Consider the following 19,882-nt stretch of genomic DNA (forward strand, 5'->3'; position numbering starts at 1 on the left):
GTATAACCAGGTTTTTTTAATTACAAAACTAACTCGTTTACAAAGGAAAAAGAGAACTTGGAAAATATTTAATTATACAGTAAAAACAAACTGTACTATCAAGAGCTTTCTATGAAGTAAAATGTTTACATTTAATAAACTTACAATTGAGAACGTCAAAAAAAAAAGAACTGAATAAACAACACATTTCAAGTTTTCTTTGTATTTCGGTGGTCTTTCTGTTACTTAAGACTGCAGAGGAGCTCTGGAAAAAGGTAGGTGTTACGCAGAAGCGAGGAGAAACTGCTTTAAAACATGGAGAGGCAATTCATCGCTTTGTGCACCTAGAGTCAGGGGAAGCAGTTTGCCAAACGTTGTACGTTCTACGCGTTGTTCAAGGAGTGTATTCTGTCATAGCTGCGTAACTGGCGTGACGCACTACAGCAGCAGCGCCGCGCTGCTTTGAACGCGATGAATTACTGCCGTTAAGGACTCCTCGCTTTCCTATAAACCACAGAGGGGGTTTGGAGTTCCTTTCCGCCTTGTGTACAACAGTACTTCTCAAGTGGCTTTTTTTTTTTATTTGGGGTTGTGTTTTGGGGGGGTTTTTTTACATACCCGAGTCTGCTTTTTCTATTGCTTCTTTCCATGGTTGGCAAACAGTAACAATTAGATTCTTAAGCCTTATCTGCCATACAAAGCAGCTGTATAACTTAAGAAATACTCATCTATTTCTTGCTGTGTTGCTTCTTAAAAAATAATAATAATAATAATAATAATAATAAAATAGCAAAGCCCTATAATGCAGAGTAGAGTGTCTTACCTAGCCAGTTACATCCACGTGAGTTGTCACAAAACATCTCGCAGCTCGGGCTAAGAACAAAGACCGGGAAGTAAGTGAAAGGGAGGAAGTTCAGGTTTCTGATACAGAGTATAGAGGAGTGTTTCTAATTAGTAGACTGGCATGGCCGTAAGTCGTTAATTACAAGCATCTAGACGAGGCTGCATCAAGGCGGCCTCTGGGTTTGCCCCAAAGCTTTCTCGGGAGGGGAGGCAGGATCGGAGCCTTCTTTTAAGCAGTCACTTGCATAGCAGGAAACTGCCGGGATACCTGAGGAAAAAAATAAGGTGCATCGGCTCAACACCTTTCTGCCATTCAAAATAACGTGCGTATCGCAGCTACACACACACAAAAAAAAAAAAACTTTCAGAGAAATAACCGTGTGCTCCATTCCTAAAGCAACAGGGGTTTGTTTTTTAAAATAGTGCACTTTGGATGAAGTGCAGAGAAGTCCTTACTTTCTGTTTACTTCTTTTGTGCAGTGATTCATTTACAACAGAGCTGGACTATTTAAAAAAAAAAACAAAACAAAAACACACAAACTCAAACCTTCCGGTCTTTTAAAATATATCTAACAATGACATAGTCATTAAAAAAATTTTAGAGTAAATTTGCTTTCAAAGCAAATGGAGTGTGGTGAAAATGTGAAAACTCAATGCTTGATCTTGTATTAGGAGAAGAATATTTTGTAAGACAGAGGGTAAGAAATCTAAACCTTTCAAGTAAGTGGAGCAGAACTTTAACATCTTTAGGCGAGTATGAACTAGAGTGCCCATGTGCAGGTGGGTTTTTTTCCTAATTTCCATCCTATCAAAATTTAAATGTAATTTCCACAGCAAAAATGATTCTTTTCCAAACAATTTTAACCCTGTGAAGTATTTGAAATTTTAACCCTTCTGAAGATGCCAGCTTTTACAGTCCCTGAAGGTAAGGAAAACTTAGGTGTTGAGAGTTCCCTTTTCCAACAGCGTAAAAATATGTACACAAGGTACGACTTTTAAGGTAGAGAACCCCAAGCCCAACTCCCACCTCTCTCCTTTAGGGGCACCAGTCTTTGGGCCGTAACACATAACTAAGCTCTGTCCTGAAACTTGCACAGGAATGTTCTGAAAGAGAAAGCAGGGACTCCAGAAGGGTAAGTTACTCCTCTTCACAAAGGTCTACGTACCCGCTGCCGGCTCAATGGTTATAGTTTTGTAATATGTTCATGTTATCAAATGGGAAAGACGGATAGAACTCATCAGTGTGGACACCGTTGGTGTCATAGAACTGGTTGTCTGCAACGCTATTCTGATGGTTTGGGATCGGGTTGGCGGGTAGTCGCGATTCGCTTAAAACTTCTTGGTCTATAAAACTGTAAACTGCTGTATCAGCTAAGTTAGACTGCGAATTAAAAGGCGTGCTGCCCGGGGCTGCTACGGGCGGGCAAGGCGGAGGCACCTGATGGAGCTGCTGCCTGTGGTTGCTCGCGTTTAACACCGGATTGTACTTTTCAAAGTTTATGCTAGTGCAGTTCATGTCATCGGTCTCCATGTGCACGATGCTGTTACTAGGAACGCTCTGCATGTCTGCAGTCGACGCCGACGCCGCTGCTCCCATCCCGTTGGCGCTGCCAAAATTCCGGTAAAAGCCTGAATCCTTCTCGTCAGGCCAGTTCAGAGGGCCGTCGTGGAAAGCTGAGAGCGCGCCGCCACCCTGAGCGGCGGGCGGAGGCGCGTCCGCCGCGAAGCTGTTCTGCGGGTGCGCGTTGAGCAGGCTGCCGGCTGAAGAGGGGGTGCCGTACAGCGGCTGCCAGCACGAGGAGAGCGCGTCTTGCTTCCCTGGCCCCACCTGCGCAGGCGGATGGGCAATCTCGTTGCAGACAGCGTAGCTCTGACTAGCGTTGCCCAGGGTTTCTAGCCTCGGCATCATCAACGTGGATGAAAACAGGGGTTCTATGGGAAGGAAAGACGTGACTGCATTTTAATGCCATTTTTTATATATTTGTTTTTAAATTACAAATGGTAAAAAGCAAAGCAAAACCAGCGCTATCTTAGATTACAGGTGCATTTGCACTTTTGTATTTGCTTAACTGCTCTCCTGGGCGGACACTAGATTTCTGGAGAGCGGCAAGACAGCCATCCACCTCGCCCCTCCGCGGCGTGTGCTGAACGTGACAGCCACAGTTCCGTAAGAACTGACGGTCTTCGTTTGTACAGTCAAAACTACCACTATCTTACAGGAAGAAACCCTCAAGAGAGAATTAAAATTCTAAGCAAAGAGGAGGGAAGGCCAGGAACTGAGTGAAAAACGCCCTTCCCCACAGCTAGCGGGCACTCCTTGTTTCAAACCGCTGCCAGATTGGGACGTACACGCAAAAACCTACCGTTCTTAATCAGCTTCCCTTCAGGAGTGACAGTGGAGAATGGAGTTACTTTGGGCCTCTCTGTCGCAGTTGATCCTGCGATGGAAGAAAGCATGAGTCCACACCGGATGTTTGCTTTTATATAAAATAACTCCCCCCTCAATCTAAGTTCACTCAAACAAGAAAAAAAACCCAAATCTTTTCCTTACCACAGTCCTGTATGAGCTTTTGCCAAGCCAACGTCGATCTTTGCCGTTTTGCTTTGTTGCCATATGGATCTACAGAGAAAGGAGCAGAAGGAAAAAGCGTTAAGCTTTGATAGAATTAGTAAAGGAACTTTCTAAAACTTCTACTAGCGGCCCCTAATCGTAGTAAAATATATTTAAAGAAAAATATTTCGGATGTGACGGCACTAACCAAGATAATGCTATTAACAGCAATGCCTGGTATTTTCATTGAAAGAGGGAGCAAACCGAACTATCGTTATTTTTAAAGACCAAAAGTCTACTTGGTAGAAGCAGCAGTGTTGTGGAATTTACTAATTAAGCTACTGTTTATTATCAACATGAGTTCTGCACCGATAATGGCTTTTAAAGAAACTCAACTAATTGGAACCGTACCCTTTTCATCTGGCAGGTATCTGAAATCCATAGGTTCACTGACTTCCTGGTCTGAAGGTCTTCGCAACTGCATCTTCACCGTGACGGGCTCGGTGATGTCTTTGAGGAAGGGCGGCGTTCTGAACACAATCGCAACTTGACGGTGAACGTCAGCTTGTGAGAAGGAACCTTTGGCCTCCCAGTTGTCCAAGACAAATCTGACTTCTATATCATCTAGTCCGTTAGAAACAGAAGATGCTTGTTAGGCTGAAAACTTGCAGCAGGAAAAAGGGGGAAGGGGAACAAAGGACTCTGACTCAGAATTCAGATGCAAAGTAAATGGCTGGACTTTAAAGGCACCGAGGATCTTTCAGAGCCCTTGAACCCAAACGTTATTCTGCCCAGCTATAAAACCAGACCACTTACACAGGACTGCAGTGAAGGGCTTAAGTTCCCCAGCTAGAAAGTGGCAGCATCAGTTGTTTGGAACAAAGGCGGGGGAAAAGAACAAACCAAAACTAGTCAAGATTACCTTTCTGAACTTTGTCACACAGCAGAAATATTTCATCTCCTCCTTTTACACTTCCACAGTTCTTGTTCACACGACAGATTCTTAATTCTGCTGTGTTGGGAGCTCCTGGAAACAAATTTGGTGATCAAGAATTACTGTAACTTTGTCACTTCTGAAGATGAGGTGCTGGGAGTTAAGGCGTACGAAGGGAAGGCAACAGCCGGAGGAGGGTGACGCACTGAACAAGTGGCTCCATACAGGAAACTCAGAAGCAGGGCTTCATGTTCCATGATGCTACAGCTCTCAGACGCTCTTCTCCAAACACAAGATACCGGTGCAGCTGTGCTGCTTACTGCCTAAGTGTTCTAGAGTAGTCTCAAAATACTTCCCCGAATGACGTTACTGTGCTCAGTGCTGCTGCCCTTCAAGCTGTAGAATTCAAAGCAGTTCTTTGAGGGACTCATGACCTGTTACAGTCATGCTTCTCTGGAAAAAGCTGGGCTAGCAAGTCAAGAAAATTCCCCTCTCTGAGTATCAGACATGCTTGGCCATCAAACCGCTCCTCTGTTACCCGCTCTAGGTGTTTGAGAACAGGTCTAGGAGTCTAACTTTCACGCCTTTACCTAGGGTAGCAGATTTCACTCCAAAATGCTCAAAATTCAACTCTGAGCTGTGGCTGTACACGCACAGCGCTCATGACAATTGCGGATGGAGAGCTGCCGCGTGCACAATCTCTGGTAGCATTGTATATCGCAATGAATTAACCGCGAGCCGAGTTTGCGCACTGCACGCAAACAACCTGACGGCTACGGGGGGACTCGGGCGGGACAGAGACAAGCAGTACCCGACGGCATCCAGCCCTGTTCAGCAGCAGCAGCAGCTTTCCTGCTGGGTAAATACGGACGGGAGACTTCTGCAAGAAAGAACAGCCCCCTTGGAGCGTTGTGGGCTGTGCTACAATTTATTTAAAAGGGCACTAATGCCACAATACAGTGATTCAGAAGTAACAAAGAACAAACAAACAAGGCCTGAATGGAAGAACTCTCGCTAGAATTTCAAGTTCACCCCGTGCCTATATGCCGTGCTGACGCTTTAAGTACATGAGCACACACCAATTTTAAACCCCGTCTTCGTGTAACGTACGAGGTAACCGATGCTCATTTTTCTGCTGCTGGCTGTGACCACATTCATAGCTCACTGCACCTTTTCCACCCCTCCACTCCCAACAGAACTAAGCTACGCTGTGCCATGATGTTCTCTCATATTTTTACGGTAAGACATCAACTCTAAGTGTATTTCGAATGCCTGGGAGGAGCCGGCTGGTGCCGCTTTGCAACCCAGAAACCCATCCTCCTACTGCCACAGCAATGTGAGGCTCCCCCGCCCCGGGCTCCCTGTTCCAGGCACAGAGATGAAATACAAAACCAAAGCTCATGCTGTCACCTTAAAAAAAAATAATTAAAAAAAAAATCTACTTTAGATTCTCAGTTTGAGTCAATTCCTGCCTGATCTTTCATGGTACTGCACAGGTACACTGTAGCACAACGCAGACTACGCTTAAAACAGAGCTCCTGGGAACCTCAGACCCCAATTACGTAGTTACTATCTGTGGCTATTACTATTATTATTATTAGGAGAAGCAGGTGCTACAGCCTCATTTACTACATGACACATGCCACTTCGTTTGCTGAATGAATCAGAAACTTTGAAGGGAGGGGAAACAAAACAAACCCCAAAACAGCACAGGATCATATGATTGACGGTGTCATTGTACGTTTTTCACAGGAAGGGTAAATTAAGAACTGCAAGGAGAAGCCTAATTTTACCTTTGTTTCACTTCTGTGTGCTCGAATGGCACTCGGCGTCCTTTAAACAGGTTTTTCGGAAGGTCTCCTTTTTTGTCTTTTGTTTTAAGGGGAGTTTAGAAGGGAGGATAAAGGAAAGAAACAGAAACGTGGATGTGCCGCGCTCTGCTGTCAGCACTGGTGCCGGGCAAGGACGCCAAGTTTGGCGGCAGCCTCAGAGGGAGACGTTCCCGTGGCCTCTCCTGCGCCGTGCTGCATCCCATCTCCTCCACTGTGCACCCCCTCGCCTCCGCTCCTGCCCAATTCCCGTGCCTCGCTCCCCAAAAGCACGTCCCTGTAACAAACACCCAGAAAAACGAGCTTCTCGCCAAAAAACAAGGGCGGAACACCATGTTCTCCCTAGCCTCGTTTCTCAGAAAGGGTAAAGCTGCTTTATCTGACTCTTCCCGAGAGTTTTTGGTGCCGCGAGGTACGCAACTTGGGAAATTTCAGTTCAAAACCAGTTAACATTGTAAGCAACTGAAAACAGAAGCTGCCTGTAATACTGAATTTTATTAACTTGCAGTCTCTGCTAATGCGATCGCCTCCGTATTATGTTCATATTATTCTTATGCATCTCTACTATCCAAAGCAGGTGGACACTACAAAGTATTAGAAAGTGAAGAAATTACTAGATTTAAAACGTGCAAACCGATTTTCAGAAAAGCTCTGAGCACCTTTTTGCTCCTGATCTGAACAGATCTGTGAAAAGCTTAAAATCTAACAACTCAGGACTTGTACCGTACAATTTTATCTTTTATCTAAAGTTATAACCTGACCTTACCCAGTTCTATATGACAGAGCAGGTTTAAAAAGGCTAACATTTAAAAAAGAAATTCAGGTCTGAAACTGCTGTTCCAGACAAAAGCAGCATAATTTTTATGATTCGTGGTTGCAGTTACGAACTGTTTTATTTACACCACTGCTACGCTACGCGGAAGATTTTAGATACCTATAGTATATCAGAAGCTGTCCACAGACACCCACACTGAAAACCCAAGCTTCCCCCACCACACGGCTATCTGTCATTTCAGCAGCTTAGCAAAGACTGACGTCAATCAAGGAGTAATCATGATTTGGCGTATTTCTAAATGGCATCTGAGACATACGTGCAAGATTTGCAGCACAATTTTTATCTCAACCCTAATTACTCAAGTACTACGAGGGTTCTCAATAACACAATGCACACAGCTCCAACTTCTAGAGAATTCTAGAAGAGACTCTAAAAAAATTATCAGAAACACCCGGAGTTCACAATCAACATTTTTGCAGTGGTTATGCCCACATCGACACAATTCTAACATCAACTTTATAAAAAGCAGACCTCATTTTATTCAGTAGTTTCTGCTAAAGTAGTGTCCCTTGACCTTAATTACTGAGCACAGAAATACTTTCACTGCAGAAATAAAAACTACTGCCAAAAAGTTGCTAATTATTAAAAGCTCTTCTGCTATTCTCCAGGAGAGAAGTCCGGCACGTGCTGAGGGCTAAAATCCTTAAATGCAGTGACCTGCCCAAGCCATACGGAAGTCCGGTTTTTTGGAATGTGGAAAACGGTGCCAGGAAGGGGCGTTTCACATACTTCTGCACCCTCCCAGAGCAGGATCAAACATTCCCCCGTTACCTGCCTATACACCGAAAACTGGAGCTGGCCGGGATACAAAAGGGATATATAAAAGCGTTAAGCCAGTCTCCCACCGGGATAAATCTCTCGAGTCCTGTTCCAGAGCCCTCACAAGGCAAAGGCAAGACTCCTCCCGGGTACAAACAGGCTTGAGAGGACATCCTTGGAAACCAGATCAGCCTCACGGCTGCCATCCATCTCGCTACTGTTTATTTTAATCGCCTGGCACGTCAGGAGCAGGCCTTTCCTTGCTGTGATACGTGAACAAGGGCTGAAAAAGCCCCGGTGCGTGAGTCCATGGATGCAACAGACAATTCTTACTCTGGTCAGCCAACACTTCACCCTGGGATCATCTTTTGAATATATGCTCACCGACTTGCTGTGTGTCAGACGGGCATCGAGCGGTCCCAAGCCACAGAAGTGACCCAGAATACTGGCGCAGGCCTCAAACTGGCCTGGCATTTTTCATCCCAAGCGAAAAGAGAAAAATAGAAGGGGGGAGTGGGGCGGGGGGAAGCGCATTGGACTGAGTTGGTACTTACTGTTGTCATAGATGGGGTTGGAAATCAAAGGAGGAAGAGCTAACGTGTAGTTGCCGTGCTCGTCGGGGAGGAAAGCTTGGAAGCAGAGGCGGACGACATTGAGATCGTACTCATCGATGTTGTGCAGCTGCTCTTCAGGCACTGAACAGCAGAAGGAAAGACAAAACTGAGGATTAGTCATCAAAACCAGCAGTAATTCTTTAACAAACTGGGGAAGAGTGTTCACCAGTAAAAGAGATGGTGTTGCTGAGGCAGACGGAACGTGCCCATAATCCCTGCTAACTTTGCAGGGGCTGCATGAATAAATTCCTCGTGCACAATAAACGACACAGAAGCCTTTAACGCTTTCCCTTCGTCAAACAAGGGTAAACCGTCCCAGTTCTCCAGGCGTTTCTTGCATCTGGTTTCCTCACCTCGCCTTCCAGACCAGTTTCACGTATCGATAGTTTAAAAGTCATTCCCTGGACACATTCCTCTCGTTTGTGCATGACGGAATTTACAAAATGAATGCTGCTGCTGAAGAGAAATCTTTTGATACAAGGAAGTCCTAGGACGTAGCTGAAGATTTTCAGCAACAGCCAGAAACTTCTGCTACATATCATTATTTTCCTCTAGAAACCGAGATGGAAAAATAATCAGAAGACCGTTCTCGGGGCAAAAATGAAGCCGAAACAACACAAACCATCTCCCCTCTCCCATCAACATCTGTGTCACTTCAGTACCCTTGACGATAGCAATTAGTGGTGTCATTATCATATAATTTCATAGTACAACAAGCAAACACTTGCTGGAAAAGATGTTTCCTTACATATGCCTCCCAGTGTAAAACACAGTAACGCATAACCTAAGCTCAGCATTTCAGTTTTGTTCACTCTTTCACTTAGTTCAATTTCAAGACACGGGGCCCGGGCTATCGTGACGGAACGTCATGTGTACTCCCAGCTAACGGGCGATTCGGGGAAAAGCAGCCCCCTCTGAATTCGATGCTTTCCTTTAAGGTCTGACATTAACTATTACGTTGACATTCAATGCTAGCAAAATGAGAAACTGATTTAATTTAAGTACTGGTAATTAAAAATCATTTAGAGAGGCTCTCTTTTGCAAAATCGCTCAAAGCAGCAGTTCAGCATAGTTAGATACTCCTTGCAATTACCTCAAGGGAACGTGTGCCAAGGCAACAGATCACAACCTCTCAAGTTCACACCTTCCCCTGCCCTTTCACAGGCCTCTTGCAAGAATAAAAGATTAAACACGCCTGCGATAAGAAGCCTGGGGATCGCCCTGTACTGATTAGATTGCGCGCGCTGACCTTTAACATTTATCACTGGGTCGGTCTCCACTCTGCCACGAGTGGGATTTCTTCCTTTCACCTTTCGACAGTGTGAAATACTAAACCCGCTGAGCTCAGAATACTTTCCGCTGGCATTCTTAGTCTTTCTTACGCTCCGAGTAATTTGGTTTCTTCTGGTCTCTACTGTTAAAAGCAACCAAATCGCTGTTCCATTTTAAAAGCCCACGATCTGCAATATGTCAAGACGAATACATCAGTGAGTACAAAACTAAGCAGCAACCACATACGTAACTTCAGAAACGCTGGTATCCAGGGGAGTTCTGCCAGTCTGCGCTTTGCAGGTTGGTGACCAACTGTATTACCAGACACAGAGCCAAGTTTTCTAATTTAAGGTATTTCGTTAGCTGACCTGCTAACTTACTAAAATAGGATCTTTAGAAAACAGGTTTGGAGCATACAGCTGTTGGCCCGAACTCAGCGTCAGGAGTCACGCAGCCCCACTGCCCCTTGATACAGCCTGATTTAGAGAATAAATAAATTAAAAAGTGCTCCTCTAGATCGCACCTTGCGGAAGGGGATCATCAGGAGTGCAAAGCTACTTTGCTCCTAGCGGCTCAGATGGCTCTGACCCATGCTCTGACATCGTGGCCAGCAGCCAATTAGCTCCCAAAGACACTCTGACATCACGGCTGACGTTGGCATATTGTATTAACCATTGGTGGCCACGTGAATCCGGCCAGAGAGCCCGAGCGATAGTCAAACATTGAACCTCTTAAAACCAAAATTGAGCATAGAGATTCAATACCTCTGGCTAAGTCAACTCACTGTAGATAGAAGCCAAGGACAAAATTTGGATCTGGCTTTGGATTCTGAATCAGAAGCGAGGACTTTGTGGTCGCACGGGTTAAAGCAGCACCAGCCCTGCGCCGCGTTTTCCACGGGCACAGCAGCCTCTTCCTCAGAAAGAAATAGCACCAGGCTTAAAGATTAAGAGAACTCTGTAAGTGCAAAAATACACTAGATGCAGAGAAAAAAAAAAAAAAAAAAATCGGTAACACTCATTTCCTACACTAAGAACTTACGCAAATTCCCAATTAATCTGTTTAAGCACCTGCCATAGGAAAGGAGTGGTGTGCCAATAACTGCAAGAAACAGAATTGCTGTATACAGCTCACCGTATTGCAGCAAAAAACACTGCTCCCAATTTGCATGTTCTTATAAATGATTTAATACAATTAAAAAAATCTGTACTTTGAAAGAGGAAGTGCTCAGTCAAGACTGATTCCTCTTGGGTTATTTTTAACCAGATGAGAAGAACATAACAGAGCAAAAAAGGAGAACAAGACAGCTGCAACTCCATCTTGTGATGACGTGCTTCAAAAAAAAAAAAAGAGGTTAGATTCCATCTTCATATAAAGAAGCGCACGGCTTTCATCAGTTTCAAAACATATTTCATTCTCACCTAAAAGGCAATCATCCAAACAAAATAAAATGTTGTTATTTTTAACAAACATCTAATTCTGCTCCCTCTGAAGTCAATTTGAGAGTAGCCACTAACTTGAACAGATGCTGGCTTACACCTTGAGAATATTAAAAGCAAACAAAACCGAGGCAGACAAACACACTGACTAATGCCCGGAGTATGGCTGTATGGAGGATGGTCGTGTCACTCAGTGTTATTTCACCAACTTCTGTACCGAAGGACAACAAACAGGGTTAAACCTGACAAACCTGAAGTTATTAAAGTTAAGAAACGCTGTTAAAAAGATGTTTTGGGGAACAGAAAGGACTGGAGAAGAAGAGTAGCCGCTCCATCAACCTGTGCAAGCCCCGCACAAGCGGCTCTACTGAAACCAGTGTCATTATGCATGCGATGTAAAAAAAGTTGCGCGATGTAGCATGGTGGAAGCAGATATGGTAAAAAAAAAAAAAAGGCTCAAACATGACACATGAATAAAAGGAAGTAGTACTCTTTTTGGCAAGAGTTCAACTTCCTCTTCAGACTGCTTTTCGCTGTGTGGTACCACACCTTAACGTCTTCATATGAATCCAACTGAAAGAGCTGGAATCCAACCAACAATCTAGGTACGTTCCTGCGATGGCCCAATCTAATAAAATACTAGTCTTAACCTGGCAGAAATTCATTTTCCGTAGTTATCTATGCAAACACGAGGCTATGAAGGAATGTTTGTAAGCACAGCTCTTTTACAAGGGGACAGAAATCTTTCAAAAGTAACGCTTAGCGACTCAAACACATAGAAATTACAATAATATTAAAAAAAAAGAATTAAAATTCTAAGGTAAACATGGGGCTTGATGCCAAAAAATCCATTAAACCACCACCCACACAACGGAAAAAGAAAACTAACCCCAGTCACCAAGATTCTGGCATTAGGATTTAAAAACCCACTATCTAGAGTTACAGTCAAACCTAGGGAGTATTAGCTGTTCAGCCTGAACGGGACTACAACATCTAGTAAATCCTTTCTTTATAAATCTGTTTACAATGCTTCTGAAAAAAATGCACATTCCCCAACTCAAAAAATAATTGCCTTTGAAATAATTCTCTAATCCATAATCTACTAACATGGGAAGAGATCGATATAATCCCGGCGCGGGCACAAAACCACCCCAAGGAAGCTAAACCATCAACTCCTTCCGACCTGAGCTAGCTCATCTGAGCAGCTCACGTCACACGGGCATTAGGTTTGAGTTATCCCTGTCCCGGAGACTGGTGTCACCTAAGTCCAGAGATGGCCTGAATTCTGAGTCAGGGTTTCTACTGAATGAGAGAACTTCTGGGATTTGCTCCGTAACGCAAACTTGGAGACTTTCTGGGTCCGACCCACCGCCATGGTGTTCCAAGCTCAGGCACAAAATTAAAGATGCCAGTAAGACCAGGGCTCCTGTTTGTTCCCATTTATTTATCTCTAGTGGGTTTTTTTTTTTACTATTTAATAGCGTTCAACATCCAGAAAGGGCAATAAAACACCATTTATCTGATGAAATTACTGGGGGATCATAAGCTCTGATGTTTACTCATAAGGTGATGCTACAGGGAAAGTGAAAGTTTATTTTGAACACTGAAGAGAACTGATGCAGTGTTTGGTTTTTTGACTGATAACACGATACCTGATTAAATAGCAGATCCCTCACACACAGTCCTCCACCCAACTTCTAGACTAATGATGTCAGAAGCTTCTGGAGTGGGTGGGGTTGGAGATACTTCAGCATCTAAACTTAACCTGCGTGGAAACTTCCAGGGCAAATGATGTGGTGTGACACATTCGGTGAGGGCTAAACGCTGAGAATACCCAGTCTACCCTGCAAAGGGACATCTTGTGACCTTCCCTTCTCAACGAGGGGCTGCGGGCGCATATGAGCCACGCCAGACGTCAAAGAGAATGACCTCCCACAAACAAAAACACTTCACCAAGGAGACCGCTCAGGAACACACATCATTAATAATCACAACGAGCTGTATTCTGCCTTTTTTCTTACGCAGATGATGGTTTTTAATTTAGGGATATGCTGGGAGCTCAGTTTCATTTCAGTGATGACACAGAGGTGGTTTGCCTCAAGCGTTTCGCTCCTGGAGCGCAAAGATTCCCCCTTAGCCCTGATACTGACCGATCAGTTTAACTCTGTCTACGCCAGAGGTTTTGCTGTAAAAGGCCGGCTCTGCCCAACCTTCATTTCCAACACCACTCTTAGGCTGGGACCAGCTCTCATGTGGTGAATCAGATCAAGGAACTGGTCTGGCTCAAAACTAACTTGCCAGAAGGAAAGAGGAGAAGGCTTGTTTTGAGTCGGTCGGTTCCCACGAACGCTAGCCTTGGCGCAGGGGAACTGTGGAAGCAGACGGACGCAGCGAAAGGAAGGACTGCCTCTTCCAGCGCTGGTACTGATTTATGCTACGTTCAACCAGTCAGGGAAATGGGGTGCAGGTCGCAGGTCCCTCTCAGCACCCAGGAGGTGCAGTTCAGATTTAATTTCCTCCCCCCAGCCTATGTCCGTGCTGCAGCCACAAGGAAGAGGTAAGTTGCAATCAATTTGGCAGAAAAAAGAAACCTTTGCACGCACCTATGAACAGAATATGCATCAGCAACACTCAATTATTTTAAAAAAGCAAGAAATCAGGGAGTTGATTAGTGTTAAATAACTGTAAAAATTCAGCTGCTAACCCCCAGTCAATAAATGCCCAAACTACTACGGTTACATTTCCCTCATGCATCTTTCAGGCTGCTTCAAGCACATCATCCCTGGTTTACAGAAGGAAGCAGCGCAGGGAAGGTGAATGACCTGGCCTGATACAAAAGCCAAGGGAGGAACTGGGAATACAAATTGAAACTTTTGAAACTCGGTCCTTGCTTTGTCTAGACAATGATTCTCTGAATCTGGGTTCTTTTCCTGTTTTAAGTCCAATCTAAAAAAAAAAAAAAAAGGTAAAAATGGAACAGATTTAAGCAAATATATCCAGCAGCCCCTGTATGTTTCTAAGACATTTTTTAGCAGTTTCTGTTTATAGTACAAAAAAAAGAAGTCAGCATTTTTGTGTCTCTACTTGGTAATTTTCCTCTTCATTTTTAAACAATTTGAAAAGGGGCTGTCCTTTAGGTTAAAATACAAAAAAATTCAGCATAAACAGCAAGAAGTATTTGCATAGGGAACAAAAAACCGAAAAGAGCTTTCCAAAGGTAAAAGCTAAAGCCGTGTTATGATCAGGACATTCGACTTTCCTCAAGTGGATTTGCTCTGTGCCTCTTAAGAAGCCGACAACTCTCACCAAGATTTTCAGCCTGAGAAGTAGGCAGGGGGGGATTGCATATTTGTTTTAATCTAAGGACAGAACTTTAGAGTTTAACACCTGAGGCATTCGGTACAAGGACTCTGATGCTTTCCACTTTCAAACCATTCCCAACTCCCGAATTCTTGCTAAGTCTTCTTTTGGTTCACAATATTTTGCTTATTTGCTCATACAATCAGCAGCCCAAGAAGCCCCCCCATAAAGCCGGCGGTGCCCTGCAGCAAACGGGCTGGAGAGGGGGGATCCTGGCGAACTTGGCCGACGTGGGCGAGCGGCGTCAGAGGAGAGGGGGGTCTTACGAGCGCAGGGGCCAGCAAGGGAAGCTGCGGAGAGGGTGACTGCATGCATGGGCAGGAAGCGAGCGTGACTGGTGTGGGGACGAGCCGAGCGCAGTGCGGAGGCGTGCAGGGGGCGTCGTGGAGACTGTGACGAGTGCGAAGCCAACGCAGGGTCAGCTGCTCGCGGGCGGAAAGGGGAAACGGCAAAGGAAAGACTGCGGAGGCAAACGGAACCAAATTAGCTGTGGGGTAGGGGGGAGAGCCTAAAAATGAATTAAATGCTTATTAGCAAGAGCAATTACAAAGGAAGAGGAATCTTAAGCATATGTCGAGTTCCAGGGAAAGCCTATTTATACCCTCTGGATCAATTGCCTGAAATATGGCAATTCTCTGGGTTTCTCACGCTAAAGACAAGCCTAGGGTTTTCATGCCATCATCCACTTGGCTAGAAAAAGGTTAGTCCTCTGTAATACTGTGCTAAGTACAGTTTTCCCCTAAATTTAAAGAACACATTTAGGGCTTCTCCTCATAGATAATTAGCTTGAGTTGTTATTAACTCAATTGTTGTCTCTATGTCAGGTCACACCTACCCACAAAAGCTCTTAACTGAAGACTGGCTCTTCTTTTAATTTGAGTTGGCTGTACATCAGACAGTACATGGGAAGACAAGGATATGGCACAACTCAACAGCTACTAAAAGAAAATAAACACCCTAGAAAGCAGACATGGACCAGCTCTACTGGAGGAGTAACTCTGCTCCTTCGATGCTGCACTGTTTATATCATCATCATGCCAAGGAGTCCTAGTTACACGTTAGGCTGCATTTTCCTGGCGTGCTCAGGGATGAGAGACGAGAGAGATTTCTAGAATTGTTTGGCTTATTAAAGGACAAAATTATATGGTGCGTACCTTGTGAACACAACGGATCACGAACACATTCAGTGACGGCGTGGAAACAGCAATTTCTCAAACCAGGCTAACGCAAGAGGAGCGACCCGAGCGCAAGTCATCTGATCTGCATCCTAGTGAATGCGTGCAATTTGCACGGCCTGTACTGAACTTAACAAAGGATGAATGCTGCCAGCTAAGAGAGGGGAATTCATAGCAAAACAGCCTTGCAGGTACGCTTGCAGGATGACCCGGATGCAGATGGCTCCAGCGAGGCACACGGCGTGATGTGCAAACATTGACTTATCATCCAGGAGTTTGGAGGTAGACATCAGTTGCTTTAACAGTACAGGCAAGAGCGCTGGAGAAAATTATCTGAAAAACCCATAAATCTTGACCAAGCAACTTCCTACTGTTGTGGATTATGACCCTCATTCAGCGTGCATCCATACCATGTGCTGCAAGGCACGGAGGAGGGATAACACCACCAGAGAATTTGTGTTAGGGCTCACTCTCCCTTCGCCTGGGACGTCTGGGCTTCCCTGGAAGACAATGGGCCCTTTACACAAAGAAGTTTGGATCCAAACTTTGTGGACCCAAGCCTTGCTATCACTTCATCCCTTACTGACAAGGCAAGTAATACGTACGCTGGCAGGCCGGAGGCATTTTGCCTCTGTTAAGAGGGTCAATACCAAACCTCTGCCCCAAAAGGAGACCCAGGACAGGGACTGTTTGTTCCAGAAGAAGGTGGGAAAGAAAAAACACACCAACACGCAAACGCCCCGAAGGCTGGTTTTCAGCTCCATGAGATTTCTTTTATGATATTCATACAAGAAATGTGTAACACTAACTTGTGACCTGCTTAGAGGATGCACCTAACTCCAAAATGTCTCTGAACAGAAAAGGTCAGATGCCTTTCTGAAGGCACTTAAACCACAATACAGGATAGATACAATACAGCCTGCGCAATCCTGCAGAATGTAGCAATACTCTTCTGACCTTAAAAACCCAAAATAAATCCATACATAAAACTTTCAATCTTATCGAGCAGCGAACACTATGGTGACTGCTGCTAATGAAACCCTGTTTTGATCAACTGAGTACACATATAAAAATATTTCTGTCACTAATCCTGTTTTATTAGGCCTTGGTCCTATGCCTGTCTGGGCTCTACTTAGCGTGGGACTGCCCTGGAGCGGCCAGAGGCCATTCTCAAGGCAGCTCAGCTTTGTGCTGACACGTTAACAAGCGCCGAAGGCAATTACGCAGGCTGGGGATTGCCAGCGGCCCCTTCTCAACACAACCCCAGCCGAGAGCAGGGTGCTGCCCTGTGTGTCACCCAAGCAAGGCTCTCCTCTGCTGCTGGACTGGTGGAAAGCAGCCCAGGATCTCACCTGATGCTACCAAGCGCGACCTGCTGTACTCACCCAAAAAATCATCAGCGAATTTGGAGTTATGTGCCAAGCACAGTAAAAACCTACTGTCAAATGATTTTAGTTAATCATGTCTTCAATACTACTCTCAGCAGCGCCAGGAACAGAGCTAACTATGCGGTTGCTAAAGTTTCTTTGGTGAAATACACGTACAAAAAGGGATTTTATCACGTTCTTTTACTGCACGACATCAAGAGGAAAATGTCAACTGATTTTTTATTTATGGAGTAAAAGAAAGCCAAGAGGGCTGAACAGAGGAGTTCCCCTTTTTTGTTTGAAATCAAGGTAAAGCTGGCTAAGTCAAGGTAACATAATTAAAACACCTGAACTGTTTAAATTGTGCTGATGGACTAAACTCATGTAAAAACAGATGCCCTTGTGTGCATACATTATCAGAACCAGGATAATCGTTTAGATGGACTATTAGCACCATCAACCTGACTCTAAACGGCTGTTCTAAAAATGCAGTCCTCTAAAACATTTCTCATTCTGTAGTAAGTTCCACATGCTTCTTTTTGTCCCAGTTCAGGACAAAAGCAAAGCATATATTTTGAACCTACCCAGAAATCCAGCTCTTAACTCATTACAAAGGGTGTTACCTGAATTTAGCAAGACTTCTGTGGGTATTTAAAAAAAAAAAAAAAAAAGCACAACAGTATTTGAAAAATCTCCAAGCTCTTGCCACACTTAAATGAAGACATAAGTGCATTCATCATAATGCTTACTTAACAGGTTGGGGGGGGGGGGGGGTGTTATGCTTTTCATCTAATTCCCCCCAGTTGTGCCTGCGTGCTGAAAGTGTTGGTCCCACTCCAGTTGGCCCTGCAATTTGCTGTGTGTCCCCCACTCCCTCTGCATTGAGCTTTGCAATTACACAGCTGTGAGGTGAATTGGTTTAGCAAGCTGATCTGAAAGGAAACCACCTTTTTTTTTTTTTTTGCAAGTTGGTTTTCCATTGGAGCAACTTGCTGAGTCTGTTCACCATGTAGCCACACGGCCTCTGTATCTGGTGTGAGGAAAGTGGTAGGAGTGTGTGAGCAGGGATGGAAGGAGGAGCAGGGTGACTCTTTCTTTTTGACAGCAGCCCACAGTTGAGTCAGATCAGCTGTCACATAAAACTACAGCCCGTGGGCAGGCCCTGACAAAAGTAAAGGCAGGACAAATAAAGCCCCACCACCTTGTGAAGTGACCCAGCTAAGTTCTACTCACCGTTGAAAGGGTTAATCTTCTTCGAGATTCGTAAAGAAATTGATTCCTTCAGGTCTTTCTTCTTCACACACTGAATGCCCAAATTCTGAAAACTGAAGCATACGTGGCAGGATTTCAGCAACTAATAAAGTTTTCACTGTAGAATATCAAATAAATTATTTGATGTAGACTGGTGTGGTGACATACAGCACAAGAAATGAAAACAAAAAAGCTTATTTTGAGAAGGGCGTAAGAGATCAGAAAAGTAGGGATGCTGTTTTTTCTAAAATAAGAGCAGAAACAGAAGTGAAAAATACTAAAATAAAATTCTAAAGAATTTATATTCTTTATTAAGAATATCTATTTTGATATTAAAAATTGTTACTCTGCAGTAAACCTACAGCAATTAAAAAATACTCAATTTTAAATTTAAATTTAAAGTGACAATTATTTTTGTTATCAATAAACCTGCTGATTTGCATGAATTAAGGATTTGCCCTCCTGCTTTTATCAGGGAATGCAAGTTTCAAATACTCTTTTTAAAGGTTTTTTTGAAACAAGTCTAAACAGGTTTTTAAATCTCATGTAGTTATGGAAAAGTTCAGAAGAGCTGCAGCTCTTCCTTATTTGCATAAGAGTGCAGGTCACCCCGATGCAGGAGGTGGGGGGAGTCCCAGGCGAGCTGACTCCTTCCCACATGGAAAAACCATGACATCATCAAAGCTGAGTGGATGTAAAGCAGGAAGTTAAAAAAATAATAAAATAATCCGTGTTTCATGATGTTACAATAAGCTCAGAAGGTAGGTCGTGCCAGCAAGGCATCTTTCTTTTCCCTTCCTTTGAAACTCCACAAAAAAAGTTCTTTGCTTTAGCTATGCCTGAAAAACCACCTTAATGCACCTAAAGGTACTCCTCCTTCCTCGCAACGCTCTCAAAAATAATTCTACATTTCTCTTCTCTGAACAAAACCATGCCAGCATGACGTTAAGTTTAATTTCCTTAAACCCCCTTGCCTGCACCCAATACGCTCTGTTCAGAGGTTCCCAAATCCTCTGCAACCAGGTTCCACTTCCAAAACCTTTACTCACTAAAGGAATGCGTAAGCTTCCTTTCAAATCTGAACTTGGTACAAATAGAGGAAAATAAAACCCAGTAGCATCTCATAACTCACTAAAGCACTTTGGCTTCATATTGTGGCTACTGACATTCAAAAATTGTCCTGTACCTTGAAGAGCAATCCTATTTCTACCTTCTCTTGTAGGTAGTACTTTTTTAGGGCTTGATCACAGCACATATAAATCCCCCTCTCCCAATACCCACTGTATTCCACAGACTCAGTTTGAAGCACACTTCCAGTTCATGAACCAGCCCGGTTCTGTATTACATCCCCAAACTGCCATCTGGCAGTGCCAGGCTCTCCAAGAACCTGCCTTGAACACAAGCTCTACCCAGCTAGGCAAGGACTGACAGCCATTACTCCATGCCTTTCAACCATCGTGAAATAATTTGTTCTCTCTCACGGAGACAAAGTAGGGTTTTAAGCATGCCCTAATTCTCAGATTATAAATATTTTCTTAAACATGCGCTGTCACAGTGAAAGTGTCTGTTTAACTATCATGAAACAGAGGGCCGGATCAGAGGAGAAACTGTTGAGAACCTCAGCAAGGCTGCGGGGTTTCACATCAACGCTAGCTGACAGGAAGCAAGCAAGAT

General features: G+C 44.1%; 1 protein-coding gene across 2 annotated transcripts in view; it reads right to left on the reverse strand.

The window, feature by feature from the left end:
- The window catches only part of REL (REL proto-oncogene, NF-kB subunit), a 31,713-nt gene continuing 11,831 nt past the window's right edge, over positions 1-19,882 (reverse strand). Inside the window, exons 4-10 of one of the 2 annotated variants that reach the window (XM_054822525.1) lie at positions 18,191-18,282; positions 8,285-8,425; positions 4,296-4,400; positions 3,785-3,997; positions 3,374-3,442; positions 3,186-3,260; positions 1-2,754 (exon numbers count right to left, since the gene is read on the reverse strand). In XM_054822525.1, coding sequence (XP_054678500.1) covers positions 2,000-2,754; positions 3,186-3,260; positions 3,374-3,442; positions 3,785-3,997; positions 4,296-4,400; positions 8,285-8,425; positions 18,191-18,282 — 1,450 coding nt within the window. In that variant the 3' untranslated portion in view covers positions 1-1,999. The remainder of the gene's footprint in view (positions 2,755-3,185; positions 3,261-3,373; positions 3,443-3,784; positions 3,998-4,295; positions 4,401-8,284; positions 8,426-18,190; positions 18,283-19,882) is intronic. The other variant, XM_054822526.1, reaches the window with a different exon arrangement.

Source organism: Grus americana, chromosome 3 (genome assembly GCF_028858705.1).
Source record: "Grus americana isolate bGruAme1 chromosome 3, bGruAme1.mat, whole genome shotgun sequence".
Lineage (NCBI taxonomy): Eukaryota > Metazoa > Chordata > Aves > Gruiformes > Gruidae > Grus > Grus americana.